The sequence below is a fragment of the Triticum aestivum genome, chromosome 3B (genome assembly GCF_018294505.1).
Source record: "Triticum aestivum cultivar Chinese Spring chromosome 3B, IWGSC CS RefSeq v2.1, whole genome shotgun sequence".
Classification (NCBI taxonomy): domain Eukaryota; kingdom Viridiplantae; phylum Streptophyta; class Magnoliopsida; order Poales; family Poaceae; genus Triticum; species Triticum aestivum.
In genome coordinates this window covers 791,082,509-791,100,483 of record NC_057801.1, presented here as the reverse complement: position 1 = coordinate 791,100,483, position 17,975 = coordinate 791,082,509, and the positions used below count along the sequence as shown (strand labels likewise).

Genomic DNA, 17,975 nt, shown 5'->3' with positions numbered 1-17,975 from the left:
TTCGCCTTGTCACAGGGCGCCGAGCACAACCTGATGACCTATGAGGCGTACGATATCAACGGCTACACATTCTACACTGAGGCCAAGGACATGAAGAGCGATGGTTATCAGAACTCCGGGGTAACGATGGAATCCTACACCGGTAACGACAAGGACAGATACTACGGAAGGATCGAGGAGATCTGGGAGCTGAGCTACGCTGGAGAGAAGGTCCCGATGTTCCGTGTCATATGGGCCAAGAACGTCATAAAAGAAGACCGGTATTTCACCACCATGGTTATACCCGAAGCCAAATCCAAGACCGCGGGCGCAAATGTCACCGCGAAAAATGAGCCATGGGTACTGGCTTCCCAAGTGGACCAATGCTTCTTCATTACCGACCCGCCAAAGCCCAGTCGTGTTGTCGTGAGGAGAGGCAAAAGGAAGATCATCGGAATGGATGGAGTAGCCAATGAGCAAGACTTCGACAAGTACGGCGACCCGAGGATCGAACATGACGACGATGATGAAGTAGCAACATACACCACAAGAAGAAGCAAGACCACCCTACCTAAAGGACGTCCATTCCATAGAAGAACTCCATTTGCGAAAAAGAAGGGCAAGAAGATTGTGAAGAGATAGCTAGCTAAGATCGATTGTATTTAAATCGTAGACTTCATTTCTCGATTGTATTTCATGGGCACTTTTTGAACTATCATGAATATTTTTTAATTTCATGGACACTCGATCTCGATCCCCCTCCATCTCGATCGCTATCCCACCTCGCCAGATCCGGTCCACCGGCCGCCGCCGCCGACCGCCCGCACCCTCGATTCCCCTACTCAACCGCTGCCGCCGACCCCCCGCACCCCTCCGCTACTCAACCGTCACCGCCGACCCCCCGCACCCCCGCACCCTCCCCCGCTCCACCGGCATGCATTACTGTTTGATGATATTTTTTAAAAAATTATTACTGTCTTATAAAAAAATATTACGGTTATGATTTAAACAAGTTTGAACATATTTAAACACAAATAAGTATCAAACAACATTTTAAATGCATAAAAAAATCGTGGAGCCTGGGAATCAAACCCAGGACCTCCTGGTGTGAGAACTAGCTGCTGACCAGTCAAGCTAGTCGAGAAGGCTTGATGTGTATCAGGTCAGGTGGTAGATAACCTGTTGCCTCGAGCAGAAGTAAAAAAAAATACTAATGGCGCACCTGGGTGAGGTGCGCCATTAGCATGTATGTACTTATGGCGCACCGAGGGGTGGTGCGCCATTAGTATTGTTCCGCCCCTACTTCGTATCGATCCCCTCTCTCTCCCTCGCTCTCGCCCGCGATCCCCTTCCCCTCTCCTCTCCCGACGCCGCCGCCCCGCCGCCCTCGACGCCGCCCCGACACCAGCGCCGCCCCGTCCACACCACTGTCGCCAGCGCCGCCCCGACACCACCGTCGCCCCGCCGCCCTCGACGCCGCCCCGACACCAGCGCCGCCCCGTCCACACCACCATCGCCAGCGCCGCCCCGACACCATCGTCGCCCCGCCGCCCTCGACGCCGCCCCGACACCAGCGCCGCCCCGTCCACACCACCGTCACCAGCGCCGCCCCGACACCACCGTCGCCCCGCCGCTCTCGACGCCGCCCCGACACCAGCGCCACCCCGTCCACACCACCGTCGCCAGCGCCGCCCCGACACCACCGTCGCCCCGCCGCCCTCGATGTCGCCCCGACACCAGCGCCGCCCCGTCCACACCAGCGTCGCCAGCGCCGCCCCGACACCACCGTTGAGCGCACAAAGGAGCCCAAATATCCACGGAGCGCACGGAGGAGATCGTCATCATCCATCCAAATCGGCTTCTTCTTCTTCAACTTCGCAGAATCGTCGGTGGTCGTCTCTTCCTCTAGGTATGCGCCTCCTTATTATCCATTCCATGCTCCTACAGTCCTGCGAATTCGCGGCCCCAAGTAGTAGATCGTGGTAAAATTCACTGGAGGGGATTTTTGTGCTCTGCTCTGTTCGATGAACTGGGTGGGGATTTTTTCTCCTTTTCTACGATCATGCGGTTAATTAGTCAAGGCTAAAATTCACGCAGCCTTGTGAATTAATCAAGGGATCCCATTAGGCAGCGTATGAGAAAGGGATTCTTCTTCAGGTGCATGCTTTGGTTTCAGATTGCGTGCATTGAATGCACTCCCGAGAGCACATATATATACAATCGGGTTCTTGGGTGGAGTATATTTCATTAGTCAGGAATATTTTGTTTCAGATTACTAAATGGATCAAATTCAAGTTCGCATCATATTTTACTTGGTCGTAACAGGAAGGTGAATAGCAGTAAATATACTCCTGAGAGCATCAGATGTGTATGCCCTTGTGTTGTTGATTAGCAGCACTTGGAGCAGAGCCCCTCCTGTGTCGTGTATCTTCAGTTTCATGACTGGCATCTTCTGTCATCTTCTGTCCCGATGGAGAAAAATTGCTTCTTCCTCCCGGGTGATCCTGGGACGATGAAATTTGGTTTATGTACGAAAAGGATTAGACTAAAGATAATTCTGGTGCAGTATGAAAAGCTGCAGTTTTCATCCCTGCACCTTTGTTCCTAGTCGCCTACAGGAATCAGAAGATTTTTTTTTTTGAGGAAAGGAATCCGAAGAATTGCTACATGGAGATCAAATATTCTGCTCCTGCAAGATAGAAACAGACAAGTCCAAATATTCTGGAGAAACAAAATTACAATTCCAATTAGACTACTTTTAGAGGCTCTGTTTTTCTCCAGTGCTTGAAAACAAAGCGAATAAATATGATTTCAAGTCAAACAGTGGAAATTTTGATAGTGTTTATCAAAAAGAATAAAACAACTACAAGTGTTCATCTGCGTCATAAAAATTATTTGTGTGTTACAAAGAAGAAAGATTAAGAAAAGAAAGAAAAGGAAAAAATAAGAACAAAAAGGAAAAAAGAAAAAATATGAACAGTAAAAAAGTAGAATAAAATTAAAATCTATAAATAAAAACTTGCTCGAACTTACTTTTAGATATTGGACAAACATCAAATTTCAATATTTTTAGCAGTAAAAAAAAACTTTAGGGATGTACGTAGGGACTCCTATACGCCGCATTATGCGGCAGGAAGTAAGGGCTTCGCACAGGACAGTACTCCGACTGTGGCGGCTCACGCATGAGCTGCGAGCAATGTAAAAAGGTAAGAAAAAGGCATTGTGTCACGCATGATTAGATCTCGCGATCGCTGTGCTGCAAAGACACGTAGCTAGCCACTGCAGCTTATTTTTCTCCTTTTCTACAATTTGTTTTAGTGTTTGTTTCATAACATATGTGGACCCATATATCAATGACTGATATTCTCTAATGCATAAACTTTGATCAATTTTGAGTAATTGCTTAGAGGGATGATCAAGTTGGCAGCAAATGTATGATAGATTGGACATGAACTGTACTGGGGAGACTACAATAGAAGCACCACTTTGTGTGCAAACATAGAAAAAAAATCAACGACAGCCGTCAAATCTTGGGTGAATGTCTCTGATGGATCCTGTGTGAGCTGGTGGAGTGATTTGTTTTCTACATAAAGCTCTTTAGTCAGGCTGGTTTTCGTGAAATACACATGAAGCTTCATCAGCTCCTGTGGGTGTGGGATCCATGTGACATGTGATATTGCATCCATGTCCACCTGGGATAATGATTTTGCAGGTACCCCGAGAGGCCCTTGAGTTTGCCGGAATGTCGATTAACTTCCGTTCCGGCAAATTCGGGTACTCCATATGTCCTATTTTCAGCAAAGGTCATGCTGAAATTTTCCGTGAATTTTAGCATGACTTTGCTAAAAATAGGACATATGGGGTACTTGTGACTAATGCATGGGCCGGGGTATCTTAGTAGTTAATTAAGTAGGATCAAGTGCCCCGGCGTACTTGTGACTAATGCATGGCTTTTAGGGTGCCTCGGTGTCGATAAAAACCGAAATGATGAAAGCTTAGGCTTTTAGGGTGCCTCGGCGTCGAAAAACCCTCAATAATAAAAGCTTAGATTTTAGGATGCCTCGGTGTCGACAAACCCTAAATGATGAGACCATGATCTTGTTCCTTGACAATAACCAACTTTTGACCGAACTTTGTTTCTATTTAGAGAGAAACATGGCCCACAACGATGAGGCCGGGGGTTCGGGCGGCAAGGCATTCTGGGAGCTGTCCCAGGAGATGGAGGAACAACCTCACTTGTATGAGGACGCCGCCTTCCCCACCGATCCTGAGACCACTGATGGTACCGCCGAGGATGACCCCACTGATGCCACCACTGATGGTGCCGCCGAGGATGCCACCACTGATGATGGCAGCGCACGCACAGATGGCAGCCAACAGAAGAGGCAACAGAAGGACCGGCGCCCGACCGTGCTCCGCACCCTCAAGGAGGAAGTTACTGAAGTGGACTCCGATGGGAATCCAACGGCGCCCGAACGAATAGTCAAGGGGTACTCGCTTCAGCTCGGGTGCATTCTCCGGAGCACCGTCTCGATCAACACCGAGAACCTGAGGCATCCTGACCGAGGGAATTTGCGCAACCTCCTCTTCACGAAGCTGCACGAACGATACAAGTTCCCTGCTGCTTTTGAAAACACAAGCCTCAAAGGGAATAAAGTGAACAATGCTGCCCTCACGAAGATGAGCAAGGCCCTGTCTACTTGGAAAAGCAATGTGAAGAGAATGATCGAGAAAGGTGAGAGTTATGAGAAGATCAAGGAGAAAAATCCTTCGATCACCGAAGATGACTATAACGACTTCAAGATCAATTGCTCGAGCACCGCAAACTCCCAATCAAGTCAGTGGGGGAAAGAAATGCGGGAGCTGAACTTAGGGGAACACAAACTCGGTCCCGGCGGTTACAGAGTGGCGGAGCCTATATGGGACAAGGAGGACGCGGAGCGTGCCGAGCAAGGCCTACCGCCCCGCTTCGAGAAATACAACGGTAACAAGCAGACCAGGAACTTTGTCAGGGCCCGGTACAAGGAGGACCCGATAACAAAGGAGCTTACCACGGATCCGAAGACCAGGGCGCTTGAGCTTGTTCTGGTAAGGAATACACCCCCGCGTAATTAGCTCCATATGGTTGCATTCTAATTAATGAAGCCAAATTTCTAAATGGTTCACATTCCTTCCGCAGGCGACTGGAAGCAGTAGCGCGGGGTCGACTACGAGCAACCCTTGGGACACCACTCTAAATAGGGCGTTGAATGTAATGAAGAACAAGGATAAGCTCAGTAAGCCGACGTTAGCTGGTCGTGTGGCCGGCAAAGGCTTGTCCACAAAATGGGGGTCATACTATACCGCTGGTGTGCGGAAGGAGAAAAAGACCAGCTCGGAAAGCCAGGCGCGCGAGGTTCAAGAACTCAAGGCACAGGTGGCGCGGATTCCGGAGATTGTCCAAGAGCAAGTGGAACAACGACTCGGAGCGACGATCACTGCCATTCTGCCTACCTTGATCCAGGGGTTGAGTGCGTGGATTGCGGGCGGCCAACAGGGGCCGCCCCCGATTCCTAGCTTCACGGCCAGCAACTCGCAGAATGCGATGGCGGGGCCATTGGTGTCTCCGGCGGAGGCGGCATTGGTGTCTCCGACGCCGGCATGGGAGCTTAATGCACCCGGGTGTATGCCGGCCGGCACCTCTGCAGCAAGCGGCCCCTCCGTCAACTGCACGCCCGCCGTTGGCGGTGCCTCGACATTAGCCGAGCTCAACGCCATCATCACGGTAACTAATTAAGCCTCTCTCGGCCGAGGACTTCATCTCCTTGCCTTTGACTGGGCATCCCTGACGCCCTACATGTTTTCGCAGGGCGTCGCCGATGTTCTGTGCACTCTCCTGCACTTCGTGAACAACGAATTGGTCGATGTCGCCAAGGGCCAAATCGTTCAACCGGGCAACCCCTTGTTCCACGGTACCCAGATGCCACCCAACTTGTTTAGGGTTCAACTGGTTCGGGTGCTGCCAGGCTGCGACGAGTTGTTACCTCCGATTCGACCCGTCGGGGCCAACGATGATGACGTGATGACCCTCAGCGCCTGCCTGAGCTGGCCTTTGCTTTGGCCGAAGAGCCAGATTCGTTTGGGGGCGGGGGACACCATCCCAAAGACAACACCGCCAGTCGTGCCGGCGCCAAGTCGGCCCCATGGCAAGACCGCCGCAACGGTGCCGGACATCCCTATGCCACTGGATCCAAACATGCATATGGCACAGGATCAGAACGACTACGACGACGATACATTTGGCAACGTCGATCAGTACTTTGCCGAACATGGGTACGATGGCGACTTCATGGGGGCTCCTTCTCAACAACCCAACCCAACAAAAGACATGCGCGATCTAGCTGGTACCGCGGAGAAGCCAAGTTGCAACAGGCGTCGTCTGTCGTTCAGCTCTCAGGAGACGCCTCCAGCTGCCGACTTCATCGAGCCTCAGATAGGCGAGGTGCGAAATATTATCAGCCCAAATACACTCAAGAAGGCGGTCTATGAGCAGAACTCGGTCCCACTACAGGAGAAGAAGAAGGCACGCAAAAGAAAGACTAACAAGGGTGCGAGCCAGCCGGCACTGAGTACGATCCGTGCTCAGGACGGGCCACCTTCACCTGAGGATATCTCGAGGAGGGTGCATGTGGCGGGTAGGGCGATGCTACCGACAAATATGCTCAATGCTGCAACCGGTGCTATGCGGAGTCTGCATGACAGTGTTCTTTCTTTGGAGAAGCGGCGTCTCAGAGAAAAGGATGTGGCATACCCGGTTTTCGCGGCCAAGGTGCCAGAGGGCAAGGGCTTTGTGGATAACTCCATCGGGCGTACGATCGTCCTGCAGTTTGATGACATCCACGCTATGATGAACCTTCATCCGCTGCACTACACCTTCGTTCGGCTATTTTCGCTGAGTATGGAGATGCGGATCATTCGCGACAAGACCCCAGACATCGTGATAGGTGACCCCTTCTACATGCGTGCCAAGATCTTGGGCAGCGCTGGGGACCGGCAAGTCGCGAGTTCTTATCTCGAAGGCGTCATTCTGGCAAACCAAGATAAGGATAACTTCCTCGTGCCTTACTTTCTCGAGTAAGTCCCCCCCCCCTCAACCGGCCCGTAACATATGAATTCTTAGATTTCGATCGTTTTTCTTTTAACATTCCGTGTTTTCTGCAGTGATACACATTGCATGATCATCCTCCTAAGCCCCAAATATTCCATGGCCACGTATTTTGACCCAGACCGTCAGTCGAACGTAGACTACACAAATGTCAAGAAGGTTCTTGATGATGTTCTCCCCGGCTATGCCAAATCTGGAGGCACCTTCACTAGGCCTATTCGTAAGTACGACAAGCACGTGTTCTCCCACAATACGATGTTCTGCTGCGTCAAGTAGCCGCCTGGCGGTCAGAAGGGTGCCTACTACGCCATCCATCACATGCGGGCGATTGTACGGGACCATCATCAACTTCTGCTACCGAGTAAACTCAAAGATTGGGCAAAGAGCGTGTCAGCAATCCAGGACGCGAACCTCCGACAAGAATTCTTTCGCATCCAGTCGAAGTTTGCGGAAATCATCCATCAAGATGTCCTTCGTACCTCGGGGCAGTTCTACCTCAGAAATCAACCGTCCAACAGTGACATCGACACAATGCTACAAATGCAGGCTGACAACGCCCGTTCTTTCATGACTCCCACGATAGACGGCGGCTTCATCCACGCTTCGGTCCCTTGAGTCGAGTCGAAAGCAGTGATGCTGTGTCTAGTTCTAAAACATCGATTGGCTCATGTTGTAATTAAACTTTAATGAACTTGTAGTATGTCTCTTTGGTTTCGAGAGTCGTTCAACTTAGATGTAATCGATGCTATTAATGTCTTGCTTTTCTCTTCCGATCGTTCTGTTGCATACTTATATATTGCTTATGTATTGTCTGTGAATTGGTACTAACGTTTCGTTTGGCTAGTGCATAGCGATGCCGACGTATGTCGTGTACAAGGGTAAGGTTCCCGGAGTCTACGACGACTGGGAGGAGTGTCGGAGACAGGTTCATCAATTCAGCGGTAACAGTTACAAAGGATACACCACTAGGGCCGAGGCCGAATCTAATACGCCCGCTATCTAGCGAGAGAGGGGAGGGAGCGTTGGAGGAACCGGATGAAGACGAGTTTCATCATGATGATGCTCATCGTGATGACCGCAACTCTCTTCTATGTGATGGTAGTTTAGATGATCGATATTGACTTGTAATGTGAAGACAAACTCGCTAATCGCGGTCTCGATACTTGTAATATAATGTTCTATCTTTGTTCGGTCTTTTCAATTCGGAGACTAATATGATGAATTGTATTCGGAGACTAATATGATGAATTGTATTCAATGACTAATCTTCTATTGTATTCGATGAATCTGTTGTTGATGTGTGCTGTCTATATTTTGTCAAATTATACATTTTGTAACCTGTGCAAAAAACAGAAAATAAAAAATAAAAATCCTAATATTCATACTAATGGCGCATCACATGACAGTGCGCCATTAGTATGACAAAGCATACTAATGGCGCATCACTGAACAGTGCGTCATTAGTATGCCGAGGTTACTAATGGCGCATCTTGTTGCTGTGCGCCATTAGTATGCCAGAGCACCTGGGTATACATGGCCCCTGGGAGGCATACTAATGGCGCACTTATGTATACACTAATGGCGCATCAGTGGTGCGCCATTAGTATATCAGATACTAATGGCACACTAGGGGGTGCGCCATTAGTAAAATATACTAATGGCGTGGCACTAATGGCGCACCACTAATGCGCCATTAATGGCCAAATTAGATGCGCCATTAGTAGGCCTTTTCCTAGTAGTGTACAAAACATGATCATCTCATACAATAAAATATAGCATCACGTCTTGACCATATCACATCACAACATGCCCTCCAAAAACAAGTTAGACGTCCTCTACTTTGTTGTTGCAAATTTTTACGTGGCTGCTACGGGCTTAGCAAGAACCGTTCTTACCTACGCATCAAAACCACAACAATAGTTCGTCAAGTTAGTGCTGTTTTAACCTTCGCAAGGACCGGGCGTAGCCACACTCGATTCAGCTAAAGTGAGAGAGACAGACACCCGCCAGCCACCTTTAAGCACAAGTGCTCGTAACGGTGAAACCAGTCTCGCGTAAGCGTACGCGTAATGTCGGTCCGGGCCGCTTCATCTCACAATACCGCCGAACCAAAGTATGACATGCTGGTAAGCAGTATGACTTGTATCGCCCACAACTCATTTGTGTTCTACTCGTGCATATAACATCAACGCATAAAACCTAGGCTCGGATGCCACTATTGGGGAACGTACTAATTTCAAAAAAAATTCCTACGCACACGCAAGATCATGGTGATGGCATAGCAACGAGAGGGGAGAGTGTTGTCCACGTACCCTCGTAGACCATAAGCGGAAGCGTTAGCACAATGCGGTTGATGTAGTCGTACGTCTTCATGATCCGACCGATCCAAGCACCGAACGTATGGCACCTCTGAGTTCAGCACACGTTCATCTCGATGACGATCACCGGGCTCCGATCCAGCAAAGCTTCGGGGATGAGTTCCGTCAGCACGACGGCGTGGTGACGATGATGATGTACTACCGTCGCAGGGCTTCGCCTAAACTCCGCGACGATATGACCAAGGTGGAATATGGTGGAGGGGGGCACCGCACACGGCTAAGCAACGATCCGTAGATCAACTTGTGTCTTCTGGGGTGCCCCCCTGCCCCCGTATATAAAGGAGGGAGGGGAAGGTGCGGCCGGCCCCCTTGGGGTGCGCCTGGAGGAGTCCTACTCCCACCGGGAGTAGGACTCCCCCCTCTTGCCTTGGTGGAGAAGGAAAGGGGGGAGGGGAAAGAGGAAAGGGGGGCGCCGCCCCCCCTTCCTTGTCCTATTCGGACTAGGGGGGGAGGGGCGCGCGGCCTGCCCTGGCCGGCCCTCCTCTTCTCCCTCATGGCCCACTAAGGCCCATTAACTCCCGGGAGGCTTCCGGTACCCCCCCGGTGTTCCGGTAAAATCCCGATTTCACCCGGAACCTTTCCGATGTCCAAACATAGGCTTCCAATATATCAATCTTTATGTCTCGACCATTTCCAGACTCCTCGTCATGTCCGTGATCACATCCGGAACTCCGAAAAAACTTCGATACATCAAAACTTATAAACTCATAATAAAACTGCCATCGTAATGTTAAGCGTGCGGACCCTACGGGTTCGAGAACTATGTAGACATGACCTAGAACTATTCTCGGTCAATAACCAATAGCGGAACCTGGATGCCCATATTGGTTCCTACATATTCTACGAAGATCTTTATCGGTCAAACCGCATAACAACATACGTTGTTCCCTTTGTCATCGGTATGTTACTTGCCCGAGATTCGATCGTCGGTATCCAATACCTAGTTCAATCTCGTTACCGGCAAGTCTCTTTACTCGTTACGTAATGCATCATTCCGTAACTAACTCATTAGCTACATTGCTTGCAAGGCTTATAGTGATGTGCATTACCGAGAGGGCCCAGAGATACCTCTCCGACAATCGGAGTGACAAAACCTAATCTCGAAATATGCCAACCCAACATGTACCTTTGGAGACACCTGTAGTACTCCTTTATAATCACCCAGTTACGTTGTGACGTTTGGTAGCACTCAAAGTGTTCCTCCGGTAAACGGGAGTTGCATAATCTCATAGTTACAGGAACATGTATAAGTCATGAAGAAAGCAATAGCAATATACTAAATGATCAAGTGCTAGGCTAACGGAATGGGTCCTGTCAATCACATCATTCTCCTAATGATGTGATCCCATTAATCAAATGACAACTCATGTCTATGGTTAGGAAACATAACCATCTTTGATAAACGAGCTAGTCAAGTAGAGACATACTAGTGACACTATGTTTGTCTATGTATTCACACATGTATTATATTTCCGGTTAATACAATTCTAGCATGAATAATAAACATTTATCGTGATATAAGGAAATAAATAATAACTTTATTATTGCCTCTAGGACATATTTCCTTCAGCATGTGCATTATGCAACAAGTAGATTCCTGATAAATGAACCTTCTCCACCCCTTTCCTATCCAACGCGGAGCGGCAGAACTACTCGTCTGCAAAGTGGGAAAGTTCCCTCCCTCCTACCTAGGTGTACCTCTTCATTGGAGCAAATCATCCAGCAACTTCTTACATTGAGAATTCCCTTCTAAGCTGGCTATAACCATCCTTATTGACCAGAAAGGAATTGAGAAAGGGGATGCTATAACCAGACCATAGACAGCGTTTCCACATTCACTTTTGAACTTAGGGAAACAGTGAAAGAAGCCCTCGTTCCCACTCTTCTTTCCCCCGACTTACCCTTAGAAGGAAAGTAGGGGCCTCGGTTTCTGCAGAGAAACCTACACCAGTGAGTTTCTTTTTCGTAGGTGATCCTGCTCCCAATCGCAGATTTGAATAATCAAGTCGGTATGGGGCTGCTCCCTTTTGTTACTCCGAAAATCTTGGCTTCGCTTGGACATATCTTCGAGGACCTGGGCGATTTTGATCCGTTTCTCCGCGCTCGCCGTTTCAAGGTGAAGATCCGAGTAAGTAGAGCGTAATAGGCGATCCGCCGGGTACCTATTTCGACAGGACTTAAGAACCGTTTTAATGCGTTTTCTTAAGAAATCAATAGATGGTGCATCAGGAAAAAGGGTTCGGCGGGGTGTGGCTTGTGGATGGCTCTGACCTCAACTCCTCTTTTCCATCGGCGTCTCTCCGTCCCACTTTGTTTTTTCTTGGATCATCATCTCCTGGCGTAGCGGAAGCCCTCGACGAGGCCTCTACGACAGAAGAGATTCTTGCCCGTTTCTGCCCGGACGATCCCATAAATGAAATACAAAGAAAAGTGCAGAGGAAAACGCATAACCAGAAGAAAAAGATATCGTAATGTAAAATGATTATGGGACACATTGTTTTGAGGACCACAATTTCCTGCACTGTGCCTGTAGTGATTTCAGAATTCGGCAACTTAGCCTACTAAAAGATCAGTTACAAGAGCACAATGCTTTTTGTGGCTTCCTGCTCGGCAGAGAAGCCACGCTGCCGGGGCGGCCCTGTCACCCGGAGAAGATTTCTTTTCTTTGCTGATTCCTCTCAATGAAATTTGCCATGTTGCACTAAGTTACCATAGCTTGTTCAACATGGATAACAACGTTACATGTATTTTACCGGAGCACATGTGGAGCTTAAATGGCTGCAAATAGTGCGGCCCATTTGCACCTGTTTGTTTTCAAAATTTATTTAAAAACGAAATTAATAAAAATTATGTTCAAATATTTGTGAGATAGATATTATATATACAAACTATTATTAATAAATAAAAATATATAAATATATATCGGTGTAATATATAAAAAATATTTACTTAATATGGAAATTTAATAAAATTTAAAAGGTTTATAAAATAAAAAAGTTTAATGAATAAATAAATATTATACACACACAGCTTATATTTAAATTATTAAAAATATGGACAGGCGGGACACACTTCTCATAGAGGTGGAAAACTGTAACCCCTCCCACGTGAACAAGAGCTTTTTTGTGTGCAAACTGTCACCCCTCCCATGCGCCCCCTTCTCCCGGTCCAGTGGCTGATTCCGTATGCAAACGAGATAAGCATTGTATTTGCACGTCAAAATCAAGTTTTTGCATCACTTCGATGTACAACACAAGTTATATCATCAAAGTAATCGTTAGCGCCAAGTTCTAGCACCACCAGTGTAATTGACTCTTCTTCACCCTATGTAACTCCCTGAATGTTCACTTCAGGCGTGCAGTCCGTAGTTCCGATCAAAAAAAAAAAGGTGTGCAAGCGGATCAATGCTAGCCACAAGATCAGGTTGGATCGTGCTTTAGATACAACATATATATTGGTGTCCTTGCTCTTGTTTCTACGTTTTGATCCAGTAGATGGAGGATGCTCGTGGATCTCTAGCTAGTCGCAGCTGCAAACCTGGCTTCGAGCTGCTCACATCCCAGATGGTTGCTACCGTTGTTCGTCAGCACAACTTCACCAGTGTTCGTCGAGGTGGTCTGCTACCGGCGACACTTCATGCAACTCAGACGTTCATCAGTGTTTGTCGAGGTGGTCTGCTTCCAACACCATTGCATGCAAACTACGTGTTCATCAGTGTTCATCGAGGTGGTCTGCTGCGGAGAATGCCTAGTCTGCAGCTCTGCAGCTCGGCACTCTTTGCGTCCAGCTCCAGCAGTAGTCCTCCGTGCAAACCAACAATAGGGTGCTACTTCCCCCACACCTCATTGTAGAAACTCAATTGGAAGATCATCCTTGCAGTTGTCCCTCGCGGCTTGTCGTAGTTCCTAGCACAATGTTCAACTAAGTTTCAGCAAGGTATGTGCATCCAGAATTCCAGATACCTCCCATTTCCACGGATGAGTCCAACTCCACTTAAATAATCCTGGTTTGCTCCTTTTGTACTGCTCTTTCTCTCCTAAAACATTAGTGCATGACTAGTTCTGTTTGTTTGGGTGCTATCATGGGTAGAGAGATAAAACATGGATGGGCAGAGAAGTAGAGAAGTAGAGACTCTTTTTTTGCGAGAAGAGAACTAGAGACTATGACTAGCTACATGCAACGATAGATGTCAGCACATGCTTTATAACAACGGATCATACTCAGATGGTTGATCTAATATCTTCTCTGCCTAAAACAAAGATATCTTCCAAGAAATATATTTTTACACCATAAATTAAGTCACATGGTTCATATGCTTTAGTACAGTTTAGTAAATCATAGATGAGCTAACTTCTTCCATATTTATTCCGCACTGGCCAGTGGTGATACTATATACGTGGTGACAAGGTGGTCCTCTTCTTGTTTTCTCCGTATTAATTAGTGTGCCCACCATCTCTTCAATTTGACACTGCAAATCGGTACTTGCGTTTTAAATTTCGGTGTGGAAAGACTCGTGTTCAGTCAAAATCGCCAAAACGATGAAATGAATTTCTTTGAAAATTGACAAATTTCAGTCATGTAGTTTGAATCTGATCTTTAATCTAATACATACAACCGGATAGGCCACCATGTCTTAGACGTTCACCATCCTAATCCTAGTGCTTCTTCATTGAAATGAAGATCTAGGGATTCAATTCTTTCCACTCAAAACAATTCGCACCGACAAAGAAACATGATTACAAATCTCAAATTGGCTACCACACCCTTTGTGGACTCTTGAGATGGGCAGAATAAAAGCGAAAACAATTGTAGGATTGCATTCACCTTTAGGTCGTCGCCGATCGCGAGACCTTTCTTCTCCGTCACGCCAGAGGCAACCTTCCTTACCGGCATCTTCCTTCCCCTGCCATCCTCCACATCTTCCTTCTGTGATGTCCCGATCTCCCTCCCTCCTTCACAATTTCCATGTCGCCGTCCTGGAATTTTCTTCTCTACCTGCCCCGGATCTCTGGTTCCCCTTTCCAGTAGATCCCACATCCTGTCTCTCATCTCTTCTATCATCGGAAGTAGATCGCCGCCGATTGGCCTAGGGGGCCTCTTGAGGTCGCAACCTTCCTTCTTCATTTTCTTCAGAGCTTCCCGTGCACGTGCGCGCATCTCCCCCACATCGAGGAAAGGCTCTTGCGAGGCCCCCTCTCTGCCCAATCCAGCGCGCCCCTCCACAGAGGAGCTGCCCCTGGTCGTCGTAGCCCAAGGCTTCGCCATCTCGGTAGTTTCGGGCCGCCGGCGGCGGCGCGGGGAAACCCTAATCAGCTCACGCAAGCATAGATGATAGGATATCTAACCATAATTACATGACAACATCCATTTTTACGGTGAGTGTGTTGCAACATCACTGGATTGTGCAGCTGGGTTGGCTCTGTAGGGCGAAACTTCGAATGTTTCGCTGCATTTTTTTCTCAAATTTGCCTCACCCTTCAAATCATCATAGCAAAGTATTGGCAAAGTAGCAAGATACATAATCACTTCTAGTTATTACAAGATATAGAACAATCACCAATAGAACATTATCCAAATAACTTCAGTAACTAAGTTTTTTCCTCCAACGCTTTGCAATCCCTCTTGTCATTGCTCCTTATTCCAATGCCAATACGTCCATGTCTGAAAATCCCTCTGTGTGGCCATAAACTCGAGCGAGCGAGCCGGTGGCGGAGGTGGCCGGCAAGCGCGTGCGCTCGCGGGGCGGCCGGTGGAGCGTGAGGGGAGGAGCGGGCACCGCGGTGTGTTTGCTGTTGTGATGCGAGGGACAGGGGATGCGCGAGGAGGAAGACAAGACTCGGGGGGATAAGATCTGAACGGCCCAGGGATGCGTTAATCGAACGGTGGCTAGGCGTCCGGCCGAAAAATTGGGCCGGCGCGCCGGCGCCTAGCAATGCCCATAGGCCTGGCCTAGTTCATTATTTTATCGATCACTCTGTCTGGAGCGAAGCAACATGGAAGCTTCCCGCAAAGACATCAACATTTGACTTGTGCTGGGGAAACAAAAATAATATGTTCTTCCCGAAGAAGTTTCAGTACCAACTCGATTAAAATAGCCTCGACATTAAGCCAGTCCCATACCCAAGCGCTATAAAATACCACAAAGTCACCGGCCATTACCCAGAGGCCTCACAATCTCACCATCAATCTACATTTGACTTCCAGCACAGCTACCCGAGCGAAGATGAGCGCACCGGCGGCCATCAGGGTTGTCGGCGCTTTCGACAGCCCGTTTAGCCACCGCGCCGAGGTTGCCCTGCGCCTCAAGGGCGTTCCCTACGAGCTCATCCTGGAGGAGCTCCACAACAAGAGCGAGCTGCTGCTCACGAGCAACCCCGTCCACAAGAAGGTGCCCGTGCTCCTCCACGGCGACCGCGTCGTCTGCGAGTCCCTCATCATCGTCGAGTACGTCGACGAGGCCTTCGACGGACCCCGACTCCTACCTGCCGACCCATATGACCGCGCCATGGCCCGCTTCTGGGCTCGCTTCATCGACGACAAGGTACGTACATGCCTTGTTTCAGCTGTTTCAGCTGTCCTGTACATACTCGTGGTTATGCACGGACTGATTTAGCTGAGGCAGAGCAGTGCTCGAAGCCGTTCTGGCTGGCGATGTGGACGGACGGCGAGGCGCAGAAGGGGTTCATGAAGGAGATCAAGGAGAACTTCGCGCTCCTGGAGGTGCAGCTCGATGGGAAGAGGTTCTTCGGCGGCGACACCATTGGCCTCGTCGACATAGCCGCCTGCGGTTTCGCGCACTGGCTCACCGTCTGCGAGGAGGTGTCCGGGGTGACACTGGTCACGGCCGAGGAGTTCCCTCGCCTCTGCCGCTGGGCCAAGGAGTACGCTTCCGACGAGAAGGTCCGGGCGTGCCTGCCGGACAGGGCGCAGATGCTCGCCCATTTCACGGCCAACAAGGAGATGTTTATGGCCATGGCAAAGTCAATGCTGCCAAAATAATGTGATGTATGTTGATGTCCAAGTGGATGCGTGCATGGGAGCCCACGGTCGTCATGTCATGGAATAAAAAAAACCACGTTTACCAGTATTAATCAGCCATCGGACGAATGCACCAACTTTGCAATATCGAATTGAGTCACCGTCACATTACTCCTCTCGCAACGCTTGACAGAAATTTGTTGTCGTATGGTTTAAGGAGCACACCGGCGGTGTGCTCCACTCCTCCGGTCAGGAAGGTCACAGAATGGCTTATGCTGACGGTAGTTGTAGCTGACCGGTTTATAGCATCTACAACCGTATCTCTCAAACCAGCCTTATACGCCCGGGCGGACCGCCCGGTCACTGTCCGGTCACGTTTTTTCCACCCAGATGGACCCCTCTGACGGCCCTCAAACGCCCAGACTGATAGGCACCCCCCCATATCCAGCCCAAATATGGGGCGGATATGGGGGTGCCCGGGCACACCCGCCACGTCGGACTCGCAAAAGGGTCCCAGCCAAAAATGCCTTCAAACCCGGCGGCCCGAAACTCGTCTCCTCCTCCGGACAGGTGGGTCGCGTGGCGCAGCTCTGGCGGCCCGCATAGTGCATTGTCCGGCTATTTAAGTCAACTGGAGGCACCGAAAACCCTACCATCCGTCCAAATTTTCCTCGTCCTGTTCGCCGCCGCCGCCACATTCCACTCCACTAGTCCACCTACTAGCCATGGCACCACCCCACCGGGTGAGGAGCGTGTCATTTCTGACACCAGAGCGCCGGCTCGAGCTCCTTGAGCAGACCCGGACCGCCGCGGGGCTACCTCCGGAGGTATTGGATCCGGAGGAGGGAGTTGGAGGAGGAGGAGGAGGAGGAGGAGGATGAAGAGGTGGATGAGGAGGACGATGAGAACGAGGAGGAGGAGGGGGACGAGCCGGGGGAGGAGGATGTGGGGGACGTTGGCGACAGGGATCTGCATGCGGAGCAGCAGGCCATACTCGATTCCCTCTTGTCGGAGTCGGCTGTGGAGGCAAGACGCCATCACCGGCATGAGATGGAGGCGCAAGAGGCCGCAGACGAGGCGGAGATGTTCGCCTGCATGGATGATGTCAGGAGGAGGATGAGCCGGAGCCCTCCTACCCGCCCGTCCAGCCGGCGCCTGGCTCCGTCGTCGTGGACATCTCCGACGATGAAGAGTAGCTAGGGTGGCATGTAGATGTAGTACGTAGGATTCTTTTGCATGCTTTTTATGGACCTAGGGGATGCAATATGAGAGAGGCGGATGCAATGCGGCTAATTTGAGGCATTCCTGGTCAGTGCCCGCCGACGCGTCCGGCGTGTCCGCGGGCGTTTGAGGGGCCAGATTTGCCAAGTCCGGTTGCAGATGCTCTAAGATATATCAAATTGGGTGTGTGTCAAGTATTATAGTCCACGCCTTCATGATACATTTCAACATTTCCATAGAAGTTTTTTGATGTAAATAAAACTTCTACGGAAAAT

At 49.4% G+C, this 17,975-nt stretch overlaps 1 protein-coding gene across 1 annotated transcript; it reads left to right on the top strand.

The window, feature by feature from the left end:
- Nucleotides 1-15,675: 15,675 nt before the first annotated feature.
- Nucleotides 15,676-16,595, top strand: LOC123072460 (probable glutathione S-transferase). Its single transcript, XM_044496011.1, has 2 exons — nt 15,676-16,042; nt 16,129-16,595. The coding sequence occupies exons 1-2, from the start codon at nt 15,725-15,727 to the stop codon at nt 16,498-16,500; spliced, it is 690 nt and encodes a 229-aa protein (XP_044351946.1). The 5' UTR covers nt 15,676-15,724; the 3' UTR covers nt 16,501-16,595.
- Nucleotides 16,596-17,975: the final 1,380 nt, after the last annotated feature.

What these genes read in the sequence shown, in the direction of transcription:
- LOC123072460 (XM_044496011.1), top strand. Translation starts at nt 15,725, where the DNA reads ATGAGCGCACCGGCGGCCATCAGGGTTGTCGGCGCTTTCGACAGCCCG. An exon ending in CTCGCTTCATCGACGACAAG is followed by an intron (nt 16,043 to 16,128) that starts GTACGTACATGC and finishes GAGGCAGAGCAG; the next exon opens with TGCTCGAAGCCGTTCTGGCT.